General features: G+C 50.2%; 1 protein-coding gene across 2 annotated transcripts in view; it reads left to right on the top strand.

Moving 5' to 3' along the window:
* Nucleotides 1-20,790, top strand: part of SCNN1B (sodium channel epithelial 1 subunit beta) — an 87,404-nt gene that overhangs the window by 54,771 nt on the left and 11,843 nt on the right. For both annotated transcript variants that reach the window (XM_033217755.1, XM_033217756.1), the window contains 4 exons: nt 2,326-2,599; nt 4,804-4,994; nt 17,107-17,210; nt 20,509-20,672. In XM_033217755.1, coding sequence (XP_033073646.1) covers nt 2,326-2,599; nt 4,804-4,994; nt 17,107-17,210; nt 20,509-20,672 — 733 coding nt within the window. The remainder of the gene's footprint in view (nt 1-2,325; nt 2,600-4,803; nt 4,995-17,106; nt 17,211-20,508; nt 20,673-20,790) is intronic.

The raw sequence follows: 20,790 nt of genomic DNA, 5'->3' as shown, positions 1-20,790 counted from the left end.
AGCCTGACCAACATGGTGAAACCCTTCTCTACTAAAAATATGAAAGTTAACTGGGCGTGGTGGCACACCCCTGTAATCCTAGCTACTCAGAGGGCTGAGTCAAGAAAATCACTTGAACTCAGGAGGTGGAGGTTGCAGTGAGCCAAGCTCTCGTCACTGCACTCCAGCCTAGGGCACAGAGCAAGACCCTGTAGAAAGAAAAGAAAGAAAACAGAAAAGAAAAGAAAAGAGGAAGGGAAGGGAAGGAAGGGAAAGGAAAGAGAAAAGAAAAAAAGAAAAAAGGAAAAGGAAAAGCAAGAAAGGAAAAGAAAGAAAGAAGGAAGGAAGGAAAGAGAGAGAGAGAAAGAAAGAAAGAGAGAGAGAGAGAGAAAGAAAAGAAAAGAAAAGAGAAAAGAAAAGAAAAAAGTCCTGACTGGGCATGGACAAGAAAGAAAGGGAAGGGAAGGGAAGGGAAAGGAAGGGGAGGGGAGGGGAGGGGAGGGGAGGGGAAGGGAAGAAAAAAGTCCTGACTGGGCTTAAGGATCACTTGAAGCCAGGAATTCAAGGTCAGCCTGGCCAACATGGTGAGACAGCATCTCTGTTTTTAAAAGTCCTGGAAGGGAATTCACGTGCGGTGATTACTTTCCCAATTATCAGAAAGTCCCTTCTTTCTATTAATGGGGTTCTTCCTGCCTTGGTGGTTTCTTAGAGCTGCTCAAGAGAACCTTTAATAATAATAGGAACGACAGCACTCCGTCTGGCACTGATCCATGCACTTTACAAGCAGCACCTCACTGAATCTTCCCAACGATTCTCTGGAGTACTTATTTATGCCCCCGCGTTTTATAGATGAGAGAACGGAGCCTCGGGGAGGTTAAGTTGCCCAAGATATTAAGTGGCATGCCAGGATTCAAACCTGGAGCCCACAGAGTGACCCGCCAAGCTTCCCAGCAGCTGTGGACATCTGGGCTGTAATAACGCCGCCGCCTGCACAGACATCACCCTTCCCGATCCTCCTCTTCCTGTGTACACAGATTTAATGGTCAGGGAACTGGCATAGAAGGCCAATGTTAGCTCCAGCTGCTGTATACCTTTGTACCGGGACCTTGGCCTCTGTCCAGCATTTAATGCTCCTGTAGGAAGTCCTCCAGCCAGAGATGGCACTTGTGGCCTCAATGACCCACTCTGAGGCAGGGTCTTGGGAAATTGGATATGAAGTGACTGGGGTGCAGGGCCTGGGCCCCCATGGGGCCTGGCAGAGATACTCCTTGATAGATCCATCTCTCACTGGCCACCATGTCCAACATGGGAGCTCCAGAGGGCTGAGGGAAGACATTGGAGCCAGCCTCACAGTCCCATCCATTTTCTCTCTCCTGAAACTGGCTCCTGTTCCCAAAGTTGCTCCCTCCTGGGAGGGAGATCTCAGAACCCCCGTAAACATACCCACTGGAGCCCAGCCCAGCAACCCCAGATTCTAAGTTCAGCTCTGCCCTTTATCAGTGGAGTGAGCTTGCAAAATCACACCAACTCCTGGAGCCTCCGTTTCCTGATCTATATATGGGGACGGTAACAGACTTGTGGCAAATAGTAAATAAGACCTGGAAAGCATCTAGCACCTGGCACAGGGTAAGCTATCAATAACCATGAGCTGTTACAATTCTTCCTCACTTGAATGTGGATTTCATAAGGAAAGAGACCAGGTCCCTCTTGTTTGCTGCTATACCATCTGTGCCTTGCACAGTGCCTGGCACATAGTAGGTGCTCATTAAAAGTTGGTGAATGAATGAGTGCCTGGGTGGTGGAAGGACACATGGATGCGTGGGTGGGTGGATGGAGAGGTAAGTGCTTAGGTGGGGTGGTGTTCTTATACATAGTGGCAGCCATGCTGGAGTAACATGGTTTGGCTCAGTGTCCCCACCCAAATCTCATATCGAATTGTAACCCCCATGTGTCGAGGGAGGGACCTGGTGTGGGTGATTAGATCATAGAGGTGGCTTCCCCATGCTGTCCTCATGATAGTGAATGAGTTCTCACAAAATCTGATGGTTTTCAAGTGGCAGTCTCCCCTGTGCGTGCCCTCTCTCTCTCTCTCCCCCTCCTGCTGCCATGTAAGACATGCCTTGCTTCCCCTTCACCTTCTGCCATGATTGTAAGTTTCCTGAGACCTATCTCCAGCCATGTGGAACTGTGAGTCAATTACACCTCTTCTGTTTATAAATTACCCAGTCTCAGGTAGTATCTTTATAGCAGTGTGAAAACAGACTGCTACAGAGTGGGTCCCAGATTTCAGTTGCTCTGCTTTACAGATATTCATTCCTCCCCCTAAGCAGCCCTCTCCCTATCCAGGTATTCCAAAGTCAAGCATTTGCTGAAGGACCTGGATGAGCTGATGGAAGCTGTCCTGGAGAGAATCCTGGCTCCTGAGCTAAGCCATGCCAATGCCACCAGGACCCTGAACTCCTCCATCTGGAACCACACACCCCTGGTCCTTATTGATGAACGGAACCCCCACCACCCTGTGATCCTCGATCTCTTTGGAGATAACCACAATGGCTTAACAAACAGCTCAGCATCAGAAAAGATCTGTAATGCCCATGGGTGCAAAATGGCCATGAGACTAGTAAGTGGTCCCTAGGCACATGTCAAGCAATGGGCCCCACCCATTGAGGCTGGTGGGTGTTTCTTTTCTGTAATAATTTGAGTCTTGCTGGGGGAAAGATAAGATGGAAGCCAGAGCCTGTTTTGCTTGTTAGCAGAGATTTTTTAAAAATAGAAATTGTTGGCATGTTAGTCAAGACTCTTTTGGTATAAGTGATCCAGTTCACACTAGCTTAAGCAAAACAGGCAATTCATTGGCTCACATAACTAAGAAGTCCAGAGGTATACTGCATTCAGGCAAGGCTGGATCCAGGTATTCTAATGAGGTCATCAAGAATCTTTCTCCATCTTGGTTCCACTTTTCTCTCAGACGACTTCAATCTCGGGCGAGATCTCTCCATGTGGAGGGTCCCTTCAGTGCCCTTGCTTAGCAGTCATCCCAGAAAAAGACCTCTTTCCCTGTCGTCCCTGCAAAGGTCCTGAGAAGACTCATTAGGTCACATGCTCACCCCTAAACCAATCACTGTGGGCTACAGCAGGGGCTCTCATGATTGTCCAGTCCTGGGCCATGTGCCCTGGAGTTGGGAGTGATGTCAGTCTCTGTAAGACCACATGGACTGAGCGAGGGGGAGGGTGGTTCCCTGAGGGAGGAACCAAGTCTTGTTATCAAAAGATAGGGGTATAAATATTGGGCAGGTGAAAAGCCACAGCTGTGCAGTACAGTCAGATGCCAAGAAACAACTGCCCTGCACTGGGAGGCTGGGATGCCATTAGTTCTTAAGCCTAGAAGTGGGGAGAAGGTCCCCTGTCTGTGTCTCAGGATCCCATGGGAGCTCTGTCACAATGCACATCCCTAGGCCCCACTCCTGGAGAATCTGAGTGAGCAGTTCTGGGCCCAGGCCCAGGAATCTGTATTGACAACAGGCTCCCTGATGATTCCGATGATCAGTCTTGGATGGGGATCCAGGAGGGGACCATACACTCCCCAGAGGGGGAGCCACCACCTTGCTGTTCACACTCATGACATTATGACTTCCTCAACTGCTTTGTCCCCACCTCTCCACACAAACTAGCCAACGTCACATGGGGGATCTGCTGTGGTCACACCTTCCTTAATTTCCTGGGCCTCAATTTCTTCATGATGATGGAGATAACAATGATACTTACCTCCTGGCATTGCTGTGAAGCTTCAATGGGATTATAGATGTAAGACACTGGGAACAGAGCCTGGAACAGAGTGAGGATTAAGGGCTGCCATTACCTCCCCAAGGGGAGGCAGGGAGGCCCCCAGGAGTGGGCTGGCCGGTCGTGTTGGGAAGGGTGGTGTAAGAATGCCAGGGGAAGCTTCTCTATCCAGCCTCCCGGGTTCCAGCAGGGAGAACCAGCAGCAGCCTCGTGGCCAAGGCCAGAGTCTGAGGGCCAAGTCTGTCCCGTGCCTGTGCGATGACTTGGATGTCATGAGAAACCGGCTGTGACCGGGTGGAAGGGTGCTCTGAACCCCATGTTGGACTCGGTGACTGGATCTGTGTCTTTCCCAGGACAGATGAGAGGCAGCGTTTCCTGTGTGTTGAGTTTCTTCTTGGTCTTCATGGCCTCCAGGGGAGCTGCATCTGAAAGTCTCTGGCAGAGGCTGGAAAAGGAATCAGAACTGTGTGTGTGTGTCCGCATGAGCATAAGTGTTGCAGCCACTTGTGTGAATCTGTGTATATGGGGTTCAGGACTAGGAGGGACGTGTGTTACAGTGACATGAGGCTGTGGAGGTCAGAGAGAGGGCATCTTCTGTGCATGCCTCTGCACACATGACCACGTGTGTGTTTTTGCTCATACATAATGGTACAAGTAGGGGTGAGGCTGGTGGCTGTAAACTGAGTCAGAGTCACCCTACTTTGAAGGAGGGGACCAGCCTCTGTGCATGCCCATGAGTTGGTCACTGACTGTGGGTCACTTCCAAGAGGTTGCTGAGGGGTCTCCTAACCTCCCAGGCCTCACCCCCAGTAACTGGGGGTGGGTACACCAGCCTGATGAGGGGATCTTGTGATTGGCACGTAGCTGTGTATGAGGCGGCAGCCCTTGAGTATGTGTGAGCATAAGTATGAACACGTTTCCCACCACCAAGTTGCAGCCAGAAGGACGGCTGGCAAAGCACAGCTCTTGCCCTGCTAGGGCCCTCGAGCAGCGGCTGGGGGCTCCCTCACCACCCACAAAAACCCCTCTTGGCCTCCACAGTGTAGCCTCAATGGGACCCAGTGCACCTTCCGGAACTTCACCAGCGCTACCCAGGCAGTGACAGAGTGGTACAGCCTGCAGGCCACCAACATCTTTGCACAGGTGCCGCAGCAGGAGCTGGTGGAGATGAGCTACCCCGGCGAGCAGATGATCCTGGCCTGCCTGTTTGGAGCTGAGCCCTGCAACTACCGGTGAGAGCCACCCCAAGCCCACCTGGCCAGGCCCCTGCTCTGAAAGGCAGTGGCGTGTTACGGTTGGGAGTACAGCCTGCCAGCGTTCAAATCCTGCCTGATCACTTACTGGCTGTCTGCAGCACAGTTTTCTGTGCCTCAGTGTCTTTTAGGTCCGGTTTCCTGAAAGCAGATCCTGAGGCAGGGATGCACTGAATTGCTCAGGAAGCATTGAGAGCATTGTGTTAGGAAATGTCTGCAGGGAAAGTGGGATAAGGAAGGAGGATTTGGAACATGTAGGAAAAGGAGAAAATAGAAAAAGAAAAAGAAAATGGAAAGGCCGGGCGTGGTGAGTGGGTGGCTTACCCCTGTAATCCCAACACTTTGTGAGGCGGAGACGGGAGGATCACTTGAGACCAGGAGTTCAAGACCAGCCTGGGTAATATAGTGAGACCCCGCCTCTAGAAAAAAGTAAGATAAATTAAATTTTAAAAGGAGGGAGGAGAAAGTTAAGCAAGGATGTGGTCTCAGGTCAAGTCTAGGCTCAGCTTGATCTCTGGGGGATCTGGAGCATAAACTGAACCATAGAGTCGTCCTCCCTTGAAGGAGGGGACCGGCCTTTCTGCATGCCCAGTGAGTTGGTAACTGGCTCTGTGTTTGTGTGTGTGTGTGTGTGTGTGTGTCTGTGTCCACATGAGCATAAATGTGGCGGCCACTTGTGTGAATCTATGTATATGGGGTTCGGGGCTAGGATGGACGTATGCTACAGTGACATGAGACCAGCTTGGGCTGTGGGTCATTTCCAAAAGGTCGGCGTGGGGTCTCCTAACCTCCCAGACCTTACTTCTAGCAGCTGGGGGTAGGTGCACCAGCCCAGTGAGGGGATCAGGGTGGGCACCCAGGCATCTGTTGCCCTCAGTTTTCTCATCTCTAAAGCAGGAACAATAATTGTAGCTTCTTCATAGAGTCCTTGAGAAGAGTAAATGAGTAGGCTCATGGCAGCACCTAGAACAAGGCTATGAGGCCGGACCTGGTGGCTCATGCCTGGAATCCCAGCACTTTGGGAGGCTAAGGCAGGAAGATCACTTGAGGCCAGGAGTTCAAGAACAGCCTGGGCAACATAGCGAGACCTCAGATCTACAAAAAATCAAAAACCAGCCAGATGTGGTGGTGTTCACCTGTAATCCCAGCTACTCAGGAGGCTGAGGAGGGAGGATCCTTGAGTCCAGGAGGTCGAGGCTACAGTGAGCTATGATCACACCACTGCACTCCAGTCTGGGTGACAGAATGGGACACTGTCTCAAAAAAAAAAAAAGTTTATATAAGTATTTCCTGTAAATATTATTTTTCCCTAATGACTTTTAATGTGAGAGACTGGCGGAATGAGGGTAATGGTAACCGGAGGTCTAGGTCTTCTTGCAATTGACCCACAGATTCCCACCTCCTCGGCCTCCCAGCTCCTGGCAAACCAACCCTGAGCCTGAACATCAGGTGTTGTCCCAGTCTCTAGGACAATCAGAAAGTGGGGGTCTCCATTCTATCCCCTCCTAACAGCCTCCAGAGAGCTCAGCTGGCAGAAGCACGTGGGAAGGAGGCATGAGCATGGGCAGGAGCACTGCTGAGGCCTCAGAGCTCCTTGTGGGCCTCCTGACCCAGCCTCCAGGTGTGGGGTGTGCCACACCCACCTCGACCCCACGCTGGGTTTCAGCCAGTCCTGTTTCTGAGATTCAGTTGTATCCTCCTTGACCTGGGGCCTCCAATGCTTACACTTCAGGCCTCTGTGGAAAGGAGCTTTTAGCTGAATCTTAATGCTATGGACATGTGACAGGCTTCCAGGCTCACCTCCCAGGGACTGTGGTTGCAGGCAGCTCTCTGAACTCAGAACCTTCCAGAATCTCTACTGAGAATCTTCAGAAAGCTCTGGGGCCTCTGTCCCCACAAAATGCACAGGTGCAGCTGGACATGTGGCTCACGCCTATAAGCCCAGCACTTTGGGAGGCCAAGGCGGGTGGATCACCTGAGGTCAGGAGTTCGAGACCAGCCTGGCCAACATGGCGAAACCCGTCTCTACTAAAAATACAAAAATTAACCTGGAGTGGTGATGCACATCTATAATCCCAGCTACTTGGGAGGCTGAGGCAGGAGAATCACCTGAACCCTGTTGGCGGAGGTTGTAGTGAGCAGAGATCATGCCACTGCACTTCAGCCTGGGCGGCAGAGCGAGACTCTGTCTCAAAAAGAAAAAAATAAATGCACAGGCATACATAGGCGGGGTTCTTGCACACAATGTCAAATAATTCAAGGCCACTAAGCAGGGCAGAGCAGCACATACGTTCCATTGTACAGATTAGCAAAAGGTGGTCCGCATAGGTAGAAGATTTGACTGATGGCGCCCCCCTCTTCCTTGAGGGCCACCCCATGGCTAGCTAGTCTCAGTCTGTGTTTCAACCTCACTCTCTTGGCCGGGGTCCTTTGCTCAGGGCACACCTGCCAACCACACCTGCCATAAGGCTAGGGATACCAAACAGACTACTGTAACGTCCACGAGCACATTCATCTCACCCACTCAGCTGAAAGAGAGCTGTAATACTGCAACTTCAAATGCATGGCCCATCTGCTCAGTGAGAACATGCCCAGGAGCGAGAGTGGGGCAGGAAAGTGAACCTGCTGTCAACTCCCTCCCCATCGAATGGGATCCCGGTGTTCAAGGGCCTATGTTCCACACATAGCCCAGCTCCGAAAGCTGTGCTGGGCACCTCGTAGGTAGCTGGGCTGAGCTTGGTATAGCTGGTCTGTTGTCAACATGGAGCCCTCCAAAGGGAGCCCCATTTGGGTCATACAGGCTGAGGGTGAGGGACGGGTGGTCCCCCAAGGGAAGCTGAAGAACTGTTAGCAGAAACAGGGAAAATAGATGGCTGATGTGCCAGTAAAACCCCCAACTATCGGCCACATAACTTCTGCCTTGTGGCCGTGGCGAGGGGTAGGGGGTAAGTGTAGTGAAGGGGTCAAGGCGTAGGGTCTGGGGTTAGACCACCCGGACTCAAATCCTGGCTCCATCTTACAAGCTGTGTGACCTTGAACAAATTTCTTAGCATTGCCATGCCTCAGTTTCTCTCCTCTGTAAAATAGGGGAGAGAACAGTACCTACCCTACAGGGTTACTTTGAATATTAAGTGAATTAATATGCATGAGTAACTGACCCTACTACCAGGCTCAATAAATAATAGTTATAACTGTTTTATTTTGATTTTTATTTTTGGGGGACGGAGTCTCACTCTGTCACCCAGGCTGGATTGCAGTGGCGCGATCTCGGCTCACTGCAAGCTCTACCTCCCAGGTTCATGCCATTCTCCTGCCTCGGCCTGCTGAGTAGCTGGGACTACAGGCACCCGCCACCACGCCCGGCTAACTTTTTGTATTTTTAGTAGAGACGGGGTTTCACTGTGTTAGCCAGGATGGTCTCGATCCCCTGACCTCGTGATCCACCCGTCTCGGTCTCGAAAGTGCTGGGATTACAGGAGTGAACTTCTGTGCCCAGCCCAGCTACTATTTTTATAATGGTTTTATAACCCACATTTTAGGCTGGGCCCAGTGGCTCGTGCATGTAATCCTAGCACTTTGGGAGGCCGAAGCGGGCAGATCACTTGAGGCCAGGGGTTCAAGACCAGCCTGGACAACAAGGCAAAACCCCATCTCTACTAAATATGCAAAAATTAGCCAGGTGTGGTGGCGTGTGCCTGTAATCCCACCTACTCAGGTGACCGAGGCACAAGAGTCACTTGAACCGGAAGGCGGAGGTTGCAGTGAGCCAAGATTGTGCCACTACACTTCCGCCTGGGCGACAGAGGGAGACTCTCTTAAAAAACAGCAACAAAAACAAAAACCCCCATTTGACAAGGAATGCAAATTCAATAATTATGCCAACATTTACTGGGCCTTTTTCATCCCTGTATGTGTCAGGCACTATTCTCAGCACTCTGCATGTTAAAATTGCTTTAACCCTGGCAACAAAGCCATGAGAAAGGAACTGTTATTTTCCCCTTATTTTATTTTTTTAAGAGACGGAGTATCACTATGTTGCCCAGGCTGGTCTCAAACTCCTGGCCTCAAGTAATCCTCCCACCCCAGCCTCCCAAAGTGCTGGGATTACAGGCATGAGCCACCACACCCAGCCTTCCCCCTCATTTTATAGTTGCTGTAACCTGCCCAGAGAGGTTAAGTAACATCTCTGAAGTCACACAGTTGGTGAGTGGCAGAGCCAGCAGTGTGGGCCAGGCCCACCCCACATCACTCTATTGCCTCATCAGAAATGGTGATCATTACTTCCCTTCCTGCCCACCTCTCCCAAGCCTATTTCCCCAGCCCTCGGCAGGTCCCAGTGAAAGGCACCACCCAGGCACCTTAGCATAGAGATCTCAGCCAACCGCCCTCTGAGCTCTTCCTCACTCCCACAGTTGACTGGTCACCTGCCTTCCTGAGTCAGCCTTGGACACAACTGTGGGAATGTGCCTCTCTCTGCCGTCCCGGTGCTAGATCCCAGACACTGTGGCCCTAGATTCCTCCCTCTCTCTCTCTGACTCCATCCTGTCCCGCTCCTAACATGACAAACGCTCCAGAAGCAGCAGCTGCAGAATTTGGAAAATGTGAGCCGCATGTGGACCCCAACACCAAACTGCCTGGACTTGAATGTCAGCTCAGTATGTGGCTGGGTATGCTACTTAGCCTTTCTGTGCCTCAGTTTCCTCATCTGGAAAGTGGGGACAGTGAAATAACCACATAGCATTATTGGGGGATTAAATGAGTTAACATATGGAAAGTACCTACCGCAATGCCTGGCACGTACTAAACATTATAGGAGCATTTTTTTTAAAAAAGGCTTTTGGGCTGGGCACGGTGGCTCACGCCTATAGTCCCAGCACTTTGGGAAGCCGAGGCAGGTAGATCACCTGAGGTCAGGAGTTCGAGACCAGCCTGTCCAACATGGTGAAACCCCATCTCTACTAAAAATACAAAAATTAGCTGAGTGCAGTGGCTCATGACTGTAATCCCAGCTATTCAGGAGGCTGAGGTAGGAGGCTGAACGCAGGAGGCAGAGGTTGCAGTGAGCCGAGATCGTGCCACTGCACTCCAGCCTGGGAGACAGAGTGAGACTCCATCATAAATAAATAAATAAATAAATAGGCTTTTGGCCAGGTGCGGTGGCTCGCTTAATCCCAGCACTTTGGGAGGCCAAGGAGGGAGAATCACTTGAGGCCAGGAGTTTAAGGCCAACCTGAGCAACATAATGAGACCCCCATCTCTACAAAAAAAATTTTAAGTAACAAAATTAGCCTGGCATGGTGGTATACACCTGTAGACTCAGCTACTCCGGAGGCTGAGGGGGAAGGATCACTTGAGCCTGGGAGTTTGAGGCTGCAGTGAACCAAGATCACACCACTACATTCCAGCCTGGGTGACAGAGTGAGACTAAAATATATAGAGAGAGACTTTTTTTTGTTTGTTTGTTTGTTTGTTTGTTTATTTTTGAGACAGAGTTTTGCTCTTGCCACCCAGGCTGGAATACAATGACGTGATCTCCACTCACTACAACCTCCACCTCCTGGGTTCAAGTGATTATCGTGTCTCAGCCCCCCAAGTAGCTGGGATGACAGGCATGCACCACCACACCTGGCTAATTATTGCTTTTTTTGTTGTTTTTTGTTTGCTTTTGTTTTTTTGTTTTTTTTTTTTTTTTTTTTTGAGACAGAGTCTCACTCTGTCGTCCAGCTGGAGTGCAGTGGCACTACCTCGGCTCACTGCAAGCTCCACCTCCCGGGTTCATGCCATTCTCCTGCCTCAGTCTCCTGAGTAGCTGGGACTACAGGCGCCTGCCACCACGCCAAGCCGATTTTTTGTATTTTTAGTAGAGATGGGTTTTCACTGTGTTAGCCAGGATGGTCTTGATCTCCTGACCTTGTGATGCACCCACCTCGGCCTTCCAAAGTTCTGGGATTACAGGCGTGAGCCACCGCGCCTGGCGTAATTTTTGCATTTTTAGTAGAGACAAGGTTTCACCACGTTGGCCAGGCTGGTCTCAAACTTCTGACCTCAGGTTGTCTGCCACCATAGCCTCCCAAAGTGCTGGAATTACAGGCATGAGCCACCGCACCTGGCCTAGAGAGACTTTTTATTGATGAATAGTTTTAGATTTACAGAAAAACCACAGCCTCCAACTCCTGGGCTCAAGTGATCCTCTTCCTCAGCCTCCAAAAGTGCTAGGATTACAGGTGCGAGCCACTGTGCTGGCCTTTGCTCTGTACTTTGGAAAGGAGTCACTACATTCAGACTATGCTCAGGGGAAGGAGAAGGGAGTGCCCAGGGGGAAAGGAGCACTGAGCTCCACCCCTCCTAGAGAGAAGAATATATATTGTTTGGAATTCTTCTGTAAAGGAAGACTTGTCTCTTCTCCTCCATTTACTTATTTATTCCATCATTTATTGACCCAGTATGGACTCCTATAGATTTAGGTTGTAATCCAGTTCCATGTTATCTATTCTCTTGCTTAAATTCTTCTAGCTTTGGCCACTCTGTCAGTTGGCACCTATATGCCTTTGATATGTACTCACCTGCGTGGGTTTTTTTTAACTTTTGCCTACTTTCTGGCACTACAGGATACTCACACCCTAGAATCAGCCATTTCTCTAAAGAGCTCTGTTTGGTTTTTTGGTTTTCTTTTTTTCTTTTTTTTTTTTTTTGAGATGGGGTCTCATTCTGTTGCCCATGCTGGAGTGCAGTAGCACAATCACATGCCTGACTAATTTTTTTTATTTTGTAGAGATGGGGTCTCCCTGTGTTGCCCAAGCTGGTCTCAAACTCCTGGCTCAAGCAATCTTCCCACCTCAGCCGCCCAGAGTGCTGGGATTACAGGAGAGAGCCAACACGCTTCGCCCAAGCTCTGGTTTTTTAAATTGAAGAATGGTATTTAGAAACCAAGATCGGGGCTGGGCCAGGTGGCTCATGTCTGTAATCCCAGCACTTTGGGAGGCCGAGCACTTTGCCTAAGCCCAGGAGTTTGACACCAGCCTGGCCAATATGGTAAAACCCCATCTCTACTAAGAATACAAAAATTAGCCTGGTGTGGTGGCACGCACCTGTAATCCCAGCTACTAGGGAGGCTGAGGCAGGAGAATCACTTGAACCTGGGAGGCAGAGGTTGTAGTGAGCCAAGATCATGCCACTGCACTCCAGCCTGGGCAATCTCAAAAAAAAAAAAAAAAAAAAGAAAGAAAGAAAGTTAAATAAAATTTAAAAATAAAGGAACCAAGATCTGGGCATATTGAAGCATTGTTATTACTATGGTTGTTGTTGATTCGGGGATTATCCAACTAGTTTCTGACCTGGAAAGTCTTCCCTGACCTCTGACCACACAGTACCACTGTTGTTTTACTGCTTCCTGCTAGGATGCTCTATTTCCCAGTCTTTTCTGGAGGCTCGCTGGTCTCTGTCTGCATTCCTGGCCCCTGGCCCAGCAGAGATTTCTGTAGGGAAACACCTGGCTCTGGAACCAGAGGCAGCCAGTCCTGGGAGCAGCCTCTCCAGGTGAAGAGTATTATCAGCAAGCAAATGGTTGGCACGCACATGGAGACCAATAGCACCTCGCGCGGGCAGGAGGGGATCCGGCCACACCCCACACAGCCTCCTGCTCCTAGGCTGCATCTGACCAAGACAGCTTCTTGGGAACACTGTGTCCCCGCGCCCTGGGGCGAGGTCTCTCCTTCGAGAGCAGTGCCTGGATTGAGCTGGTTTGCTCTGCTCTGTTCTCTTCCTGTGGCCACAGCCCTGATCCCACACAGTTTATAGACTCCACGGTGCCTGCCCAGAGCTATTTCTTCCCTCTGGGGCTTTGCCCGTGTTGTGTCCCTGCCTGGTGAGCCCTTTCTCCTCCCCACCCTGTAGACTTAGCTATCACTTACTTGTTCATAAAGTCTCGGCTCAGGCCTTGCCTCTTCCAAGAAACCTTCCCTGACCCGCTCCCCACTCTCCCCTGGGACTTACGTGTCGCTTAATCTCTATAGATGCTCTTATCACCTATTGTAATTTATTCATCAAATATTTACTGAGTGTCTGTGTGCTCTGTATCAGACCCTGGGCACAGAGCTGTGAACAGTAGCAGCCAAGATTTTTTGAGTATTACAGTATGCTAGGCATCCACCCCTTGCCACGGTCATGTAGGGTGAGTGCCAGTATTATCCGGTGTTACAAATGGGGAAAGTGAGGCACAGAGAGGTGAAGTAACCATCCCCAAGCTCACCAGTTGCCTAAGGGACACAGCCAGAATTGAAATCAACCAGGCTGGCTCTGTGGTCTATGCTCTTGACCTCTGAGCTCTTCGCCTTCTAGACAGACAAGGTCATGCTCCTTCCCCGGGCTTATGTTCTAAGCAGGAGATAGCTAAGTGAGCAGTTAAGTCAAGAAGATAATTTCAGGCCAGGCACACTGGTGGATGCCTGTAATCCCAGCATTTGGGGAGGCTGAGGCCAGAGGATCCCTTGAGGCCAGGAGTTCAAGACCAGCCTGGGCAACATAGCAAGACCCCATCTCTACAAAAAATTTTACAAATTAGCTGGGTATGGTGGCACATGCCTGTAGTCCCAGCTACTCAGGAGGTTGAGGCAGGAGAATATCTTGAGGCCAGGAGTTTGAGGCTGCAGTAAGCTATGATCACACCATTGTACTCCAGCCTGGGTAACAGAGTGAGACACTGTCTCTACCAAGAAAAAAAAAGGCGGGGGGAGATGATTTCAGATTCTGATGTATTTGATAAAGAAGATAATCAACTGGTGGAAGGGCCAGGTGCGGTGACTCACGCCTGAAATCCCAGCACTTTGGGAGGCCAAGGCGGGTGGATCACCTGAGGTCAGGAGTTCAAGACCAGCCTGGCCAACATGGTGACACCCTGTCTCTACTAAAAATACAAAAATTAGCTGGTTGTGGTGGCACATGCCTGTAATCCCAGCTACTCAGGAGGCTGAGGCAGGAGAATCACTTGAACCCGGAGGGCAGAAGTTGCAGTGAGCTGAGATGGCACCACTTCACTCCAGCCTGGGTGAAAGAACGAAACTCCATCTCAAAAAAAAAAAAAATAGCTGGGCATGGTGATGCCTGCCTGTAATCCCAGCTACTCAGGAGGCTGAGGCAGGAGAGTTGCTTGAACGGGAAGGCAGAGGTTGTAATGAGCCAAGATCGTGCCAGTACACTCCAGCCTGGGTGCCTGGGTTACAGAGTAAGACTTTGTCAAGAAAGAAAGAAAGAGAGGAAGGAAGGAAAGAAGGAAGGAAGGAAGGAAGGAAGGAAGGAAGGAAGGAAGGAAAGAAGGGAGGGAGGGAGGGAAGGAAGGAAGGAAGGAGAAAGAAAGAAAGAAAGAAAGAGAAAGAGAAAAAAAAAAGAAAAGAAAGGAAGGAAGAAAAGAAGAGAGAGAAAGGGAGAAGGGAGGAAGGAAGGAAGAAAGAAGAAAAAGAAAGAAAAGAAAGAAAAAGAAAGAAAAGAAAGAAATAAAGAGAAAAAAGAAAGAAAAGAAAGAAAAAGAAAGAAAAGAAAAAAAGAAAAAAGAAAGAAAAGAAAGAAATAAAGAGAAAAAGAAATAGGAAAATCACATCTTGGAAGGAGAAGGGGGTTGACAGGATTCCACTCTGTCTTCAGCCACACTGGAAGTTACAAAAAGCAGCCCTGTCTTGTTTTGCTTGGTGTCCTTAGCCCAGCACCCACCTCAACAAACATTTATGGGTGGAAAAATGTGGTTTCTTCCTGCTTCCCCTTGCACCACGGAGGAAACCCAAGCTCAGAGGTTGAGTAAGCAGCTGAAATCTGTTGACAGTGGCAGAGCTTGGGGCAGCCCCCATATCCCATTTCACAGCCTGCCCTGGACCCAAGTCATTCTGCAAGGCCACCGGCTGAGACAAAAGATACAGGAAATGGCTTTCTTATCTGAAAACGTGGGAAAATAACACCTGCCCTCGTGGGGTTATTTTGAGAATTAAATGAGATCATCATGTACACAGAAAGATTCGGCACAGGCCTGGCCCATCAAAGTCACTCAGTGAAAGTTTGCTGTGGAGTATAAGGCTTCAAAGATAATACTGCATGGCAGGTGATGTTTTGTGTGTGTGTGTGTTATTTGATGTACTTACTCTCATTCCTTCCGGCTTTTATTTTTAATTTTTTACAACTTATTGTTTTTTGATACAGGGTCTCACTCTGTTGCCCAGGCTGGAGTGCAGTGGTGCAATCACAGCTCACTACAGCCTCAAACTCCCCAGGCTCAGGTGATCCTCCCACATCAGCCTCCCAAGTACCAAGTAGCTGGGACTACAGACACTCGCCACTACGCCTGGCTTTTTTTTTTTTTTTTTTTTTTAAGAGACAGGGTCTCAATTCGTTGGCCAGGCTGGTCTTGAACTCCTGGGCTCAGTTGGGCGCAGTGGCTCATGCCTGTAATCGCAGCACTTTGGGAAGCCAAGGTGGGTGGATCACCTGAGGTCAGGAGTTCAAGAGCAGCCTGGCCAACATGATGAAACCCCGTCTGTACTAAAAATACACAAATTAGGCTGGGTGCAGTGACTCAAGCCTGTAATCCCAGCACTTTGGGAGGCCGAGACGGGCAGATCACAAGGTCAGGAGATCGAGACCATCCTGGCTAACCCGGTGAAACCCCGTCTCTACTGTAGTCCCAGGTACTCGGGAGGCTGAGGCAGGAGAATGGCATAAACCCGGGAGGCGGAGCTTGCAGTGAGCTGAGATCCGGCCACTGCACTCCAGCCTGGGCAACAGAGCGAGACTCCATCTCAAAAAAAAAAAAAAAAAAAAAATACACAAATTAGCCAGGCGTGGTGGCAGGTGCCTGTAATCCCAGCAACCAGGAGGCTGAGGCAGGAGAATCGCTGAGATTCTCCTCAGCCTGGAGTGAGATCACACCACTGCACTCCAGCCTGGGCAACATACTGAGACTCTGTCTCAAAACAAACAAACAAACAAAAAAACTCCTGGGCTCGAGCGATCCTCCCACTTTGGCCTCCCAAAGTGCTGGAATTACAGGCATAAGCCACGGTTCCCAACCTCCTCTTGTTTTTAATAAATAAAAAAAGAACAATATAAAAACATCAAGAGATATTTTTTAAAGCTGCTTACTTTGGAGACTTGAGGACATGCACGTTGACTGAACAGGGTTTGATGAACTCCAGCACACCCGTCAACAGAAAAGGCAAGGAGGAATCCTCCCCTGAACCTTCTGGTGGGCCCAGGTGTTCCTCGGCTTGTGTCTGAAGGCACCTGCCTCAGTCTTCAATGAGCTTCTCCTCTGTATCTGTCTCTCTTCTGTGTCTTCCAAGGACACTTGTCATTGAATTTCGGGCCCACCTGGATAATCCAAGATGACCTCACCTGGAGATCCTTAGTCACATCTGCAAGGACCCTTTTTCCAAATAAGGTCACACTCGCAGGTTCTGAGGGTGAGGACATGGATGTGCCTCTTTTGGGGTGTATGTGAGACAGATGAAAACATCTAAGAAAGCTCTTTTTCTTTTTTTTTGTTGTTGTTGTTGCTGTTTTGTTTTTGTTTTTGTTTTTTAGAGACAGGGTCTCACTCTGTCACCCAGGCTGGAGTGCAGTGGTGCACTCCAGCCTCGAACTCCTGTACTCAAGCAATCCTCCCACCTCAGCCTCCCAAGTAACTGGGACTACAGGCATGCACCACCACACCTGGCTAATTTCTGTATTTTTTGTAGAGATGAGAGTCTCACCATGTTGCCCAGCCTCGTCTCAAACTCCTGGCCTCAAGCGATCCTCCCACCTCGGCCTTCCAAAGTGCTGGGATTACAGGCATGAGCCACCATGCTCAGCCAGAAAGTTCTTTTTCATAACTCATAGCTAAACCAGAGAGCCTGAGCCCCAACTCCAGAGAAATTCCCTTCCCCTGCTTTCCCAAGGGAGCCTGGGAATCCCCTCTCTGGTTTTTGCAAGAGGATGGACAGAATGACCTGTTGCTCGCCTCTCCCTTTCGGAGCCCCTCCAAGGAGGAAATGAAGGGTGGAAAGCAGACAGTCGGGGAAGGCATTGTCTGTGGTGGAACCTGCCCTGCAGCTGATGCTGTTTCTTTTAGGAACTTCACGTCCATCTTCTACCCTCACTATGGCAACTGTTACATCTTCAACTGGGGCATGACAGAGAAGGCACTTCCTTCGGCCAACCCTGGAACTGAATTCGGTGAGTTTTGGTTTATCCTGGGCCAGAGCCAAGAGGCTTTAACCACCCCTACGATGTGGGACTGAAAGACCATCAGCTGTTGCAGGGTGGGCCTGAGCGGGGACTGATGCCGGCATCAAGTGGAGTGACCACTACTGAGGCTCTGCTGTGTGCCAGGGGAGGCCAGGCCAGGCGCTTCCTGAGCCATTCCCTCCCTCAATGCTCAGAATCCCTGGGTAGCAACTGGTGTTCCTATTTTGCTGATGAGCAAAGTGAGGATTTGGAAGCAGCACAGCTTCGTGGTCAAGAGCTGAAGCTTCGGCCAGTCATGGTGGCTCATGCCTGTAATCCCAATGCTTTGGGAGGCTGAGGTGGGAGGATTGCTTAAGCCCAGGAGTTCGAGACCAGCCTGGGCAACAAGGTGAAACCTCATCTCTTAAAAAATGTCCAAAAATTAGCGAGGCATGATGGCATGTACCTGTAGTCCCAGCTACTCAGGAGGCTGTGGCAGGAAGATTGCTTGAGCTGGGGAGGTCAAGGCAGCAGTGAGCCATGATCACACCACTGCAGCTCCATCATTTATTTGCAGGGTGTTCCTGAGCTCCAGAGCAACCTTCTCAAAGCCTTAGTCTCCCTATTCATAGCTTAGTATATAGTAGCAGAACAGAGCATTTAGTATAGTAAATCGAACCTACCTTGTGAGCCATTATGATGAGTAAATAGTATATGCCTTGTGAGTCATTACGATGCAATGTGGTAAATTATTTCAACTGCCTAGGAAGTAGGAAATGCTCCATGTAGGCTGAGTATTCTGAGCAGTTTTTAAACAACTTGTCCAGGATCATGCAATTAATACATGGACCAAAAGACATTGCATGTTCTTACCTGTAAGTAGGAGCTAAATAATGTGCACAGGTGGACACAGTGTAGAAGGATGGACATCGGAGACTTAGAGCATGGGAGGGTAGGAGGCAGGTGAGGGGCAAGAAATTAATGAGTACAGTATATAGGATTCCCGTGAAGGTTACACTAAAAGCCTAGACTTCACCACTGTACGATAACTCCATGTAACAAAAGTGTGCTTGTACCACTCACATTTATACAAATTAGAAAAAGAGAAGAAACACATAACACTTAGTCTCTTAGTCTCTCTGCCCCTCTGGTGTACAGTTTTGGGTTTTTGTTTGTTTGTTTGTGACAGGGTCTCGCTCTGTCACCCAAGCTGGAGTGCAATGGCATGGTCATGGCTCACTGCGGCCTCGACCTCCTGGTCTCAGGTGATCCTCCCTCCTCAGCCTCCTGAGGAGCTAGGACTGCAGGTGGCTAATTTTTTGTAGAGATGAGGTTTCCTCCTATTGCCCAGGCTGGTTTTTAACTCCTGGGCTCAAGCAATCTGCCCTCCTTGGCCTCTCAAAGTACTGAGATTACAGATGTGATCCACCGTGCCCGGCTGTACAATTCTTAAAGAAAGACAGAGACACACAGAAGCTGAAGGAATCCGTGGAAGTGAGGAAATGGGGCATGGTGGATGACAGATCTCCCTCCCTTGGGGCTCAGTTGTTGCATGGACCCCTAGAGAAGGGCTGGCGGACTCAGGCTGGCTGTGGTTTTTGGGCTTGTGAGCCAGGCACAGGTGGGAGCGGATCCCTCCTCCCATCTCTCAGGTTCTGATCTCTGCAGCCACCAAGAGGCAGGCTGTCATTCAGCGGCCATCAGGGGCCAAGAGTGGGGTAGGTGAGCTGAGTGCCTTTCACTTAGTCCCCGTGCTGCTGAGAGCACTGTCACAGAGGTGCCAGTCAACTTACTTCCAGAGGCAGATGGTTATAGTCAGGCAGCCAGCTGCTGTGTACGCCCAGCAGAAGCACTTCCTCACTGGAAGACCTCAGACAAGTCCTTTCATTTCTCTGTGCCTCAGTTTCTCCATCTGTAAAGTGGGGACAATACTAGCACTTCCATCATGTGGCCCTTGTGAGCATCCAAGGAACTCATGTTTAGTTTATTTTATTTTTGGAGATGGAGTCTCGCTCACGCTCAGGCTGGAGTGCAGTGGTGCGATCTTGGCTCACTGCAACCTCCGCCTCCCGGGTTCAAGCGATTCTCCTGCCTCAGCCTCCCAAGTGACTGGGATTACAGGCATGCGCCACAATGTCCAGTTAATTTTTGTATTTTTTTTCTCTGTTTTGTTATGGAGTTTTGCTCTGTCGTCCCGGCTGAAGTGCAGTGGTGCAATCTCAGTTCACTACAACTTCTGTCTCCCAGGTTCAAGCAATTCTCCTGCCTCAGCCTCCCAAGTAGCTGGGATTACAGGAGCCTGCCACCATGCCTTGCTAATTTTTGTATTTTTAGTAGAGACGGGGGTTTCACAATGTTAGTCAGGCTGGTCTTGAACTCCTGACCTCAAGTGATCTGCCTGCTTCAGCCTCCCGAAGTGCTGGGATTACAGGTGTGAGCCACCGTGCCCAGCCAAGGAGCTCATGTTTAATAAAGCCCTTAGCACAGCACCCAGCAGGCAGCAAATACTCAACTAGCCCTTATTGTCCTAACCAGACAGACTCAGCTCCACAGAGCTCAGGACTGTGGTGCATGGGAGACTGGGTCCAGTCCCTTCCCTTGATAACAGTCAAGTGGGGAAGGAAGACAGACAATAAAAGAAGAATCACACAAATGAGGCAGGAAGGAAAGTTCCGGGGCTAAGGAGAGCGTACAACCAAGACCCTGACACCTCGTCTGAGGCATCAGGGAAGGTTTCTGGAGGAAGTGATGCTGGTTGAGATCTGAAGGAAGAGCATGTGTTTCTAGGGGGAAGGGAAGGGGCAGAGACAGCATTCCAGAGTGAGGGACTAGCACTCCAGATTGAGGAACAGCATTCCAGGTGAGAGAACAGCATTCCAGAGCAAGAAACAGCACTCCAGGTGAGAGAACAGCACTCCAGAGTGAGGGAACAGCATTTGCAAAGGCACAGCAGGAGGAAGGCATGCAGAAGCTCGCAGGCATTGAACGGCGACAGCGAGCGCACCTGTGGTGTGGGTGGGCCATGGCCATGCTGTGCGTCCTAGATCTACCTCCTGATCAGAAAAGAGATCATGGGGAGGCAAGAGACACCCAGGGAGGAGGCTACATCAGAGCCTGCATTGGAGATGATGGGGGCTTTGCAGAAGGCAAGCAATATTTGAGTACTGAGTTTTTGCAAAATGGAGCCAGCCTCCTTGGCGGTCCCTGGAGGTCCCCTGGCTGGAGGGAGCTTGGAGAAGTGGGTAGTGGGGTCTCCTTTCTGCCTCAGGAACAAGTTCAGGCAGCCCTCACCTCACCCTCCCCACAGGCCTGAAGTTGATCCTGGACATAGGCCAGGAAGACTACGTCCCCTTCCTCGCATCCACGGCCGCGGTCAGGCTGATGCTTCACGAGCAGAGGTCATACCCCTTCATCAGAGATGAGGGCATCTATGCCATGTCGGGGACAGAGACATCCATCGGGGTACTCGTGGTATGTCTGGAGCCCAAGGGCAGTCCTAGAGGGTCTGAGGGTGGGGGCCCACCTGTCCAGGGCCAACTTCCCTTGGCCTGGGAGGAGGGGATCCGGGCCCCCCAGCCCTGGCCTGCCT

The sequence above is a fragment of the Trachypithecus francoisi genome, unplaced genomic scaffold (assembly GCF_009764315.1).
Source record: "Trachypithecus francoisi isolate TF-2019V2 unplaced genomic scaffold, Tfra_2.0 Lachesis_group10, whole genome shotgun sequence".
In the NCBI taxonomy this organism is placed as follows: Eukaryota; Metazoa; Chordata; class Mammalia; order Primates; family Cercopithecidae; genus Trachypithecus; species Trachypithecus francoisi.
The sequence above is the reverse complement of the archived record's forward strand: the minus strand, read 5'-3'. Positions and strand labels throughout refer to the sequence as shown.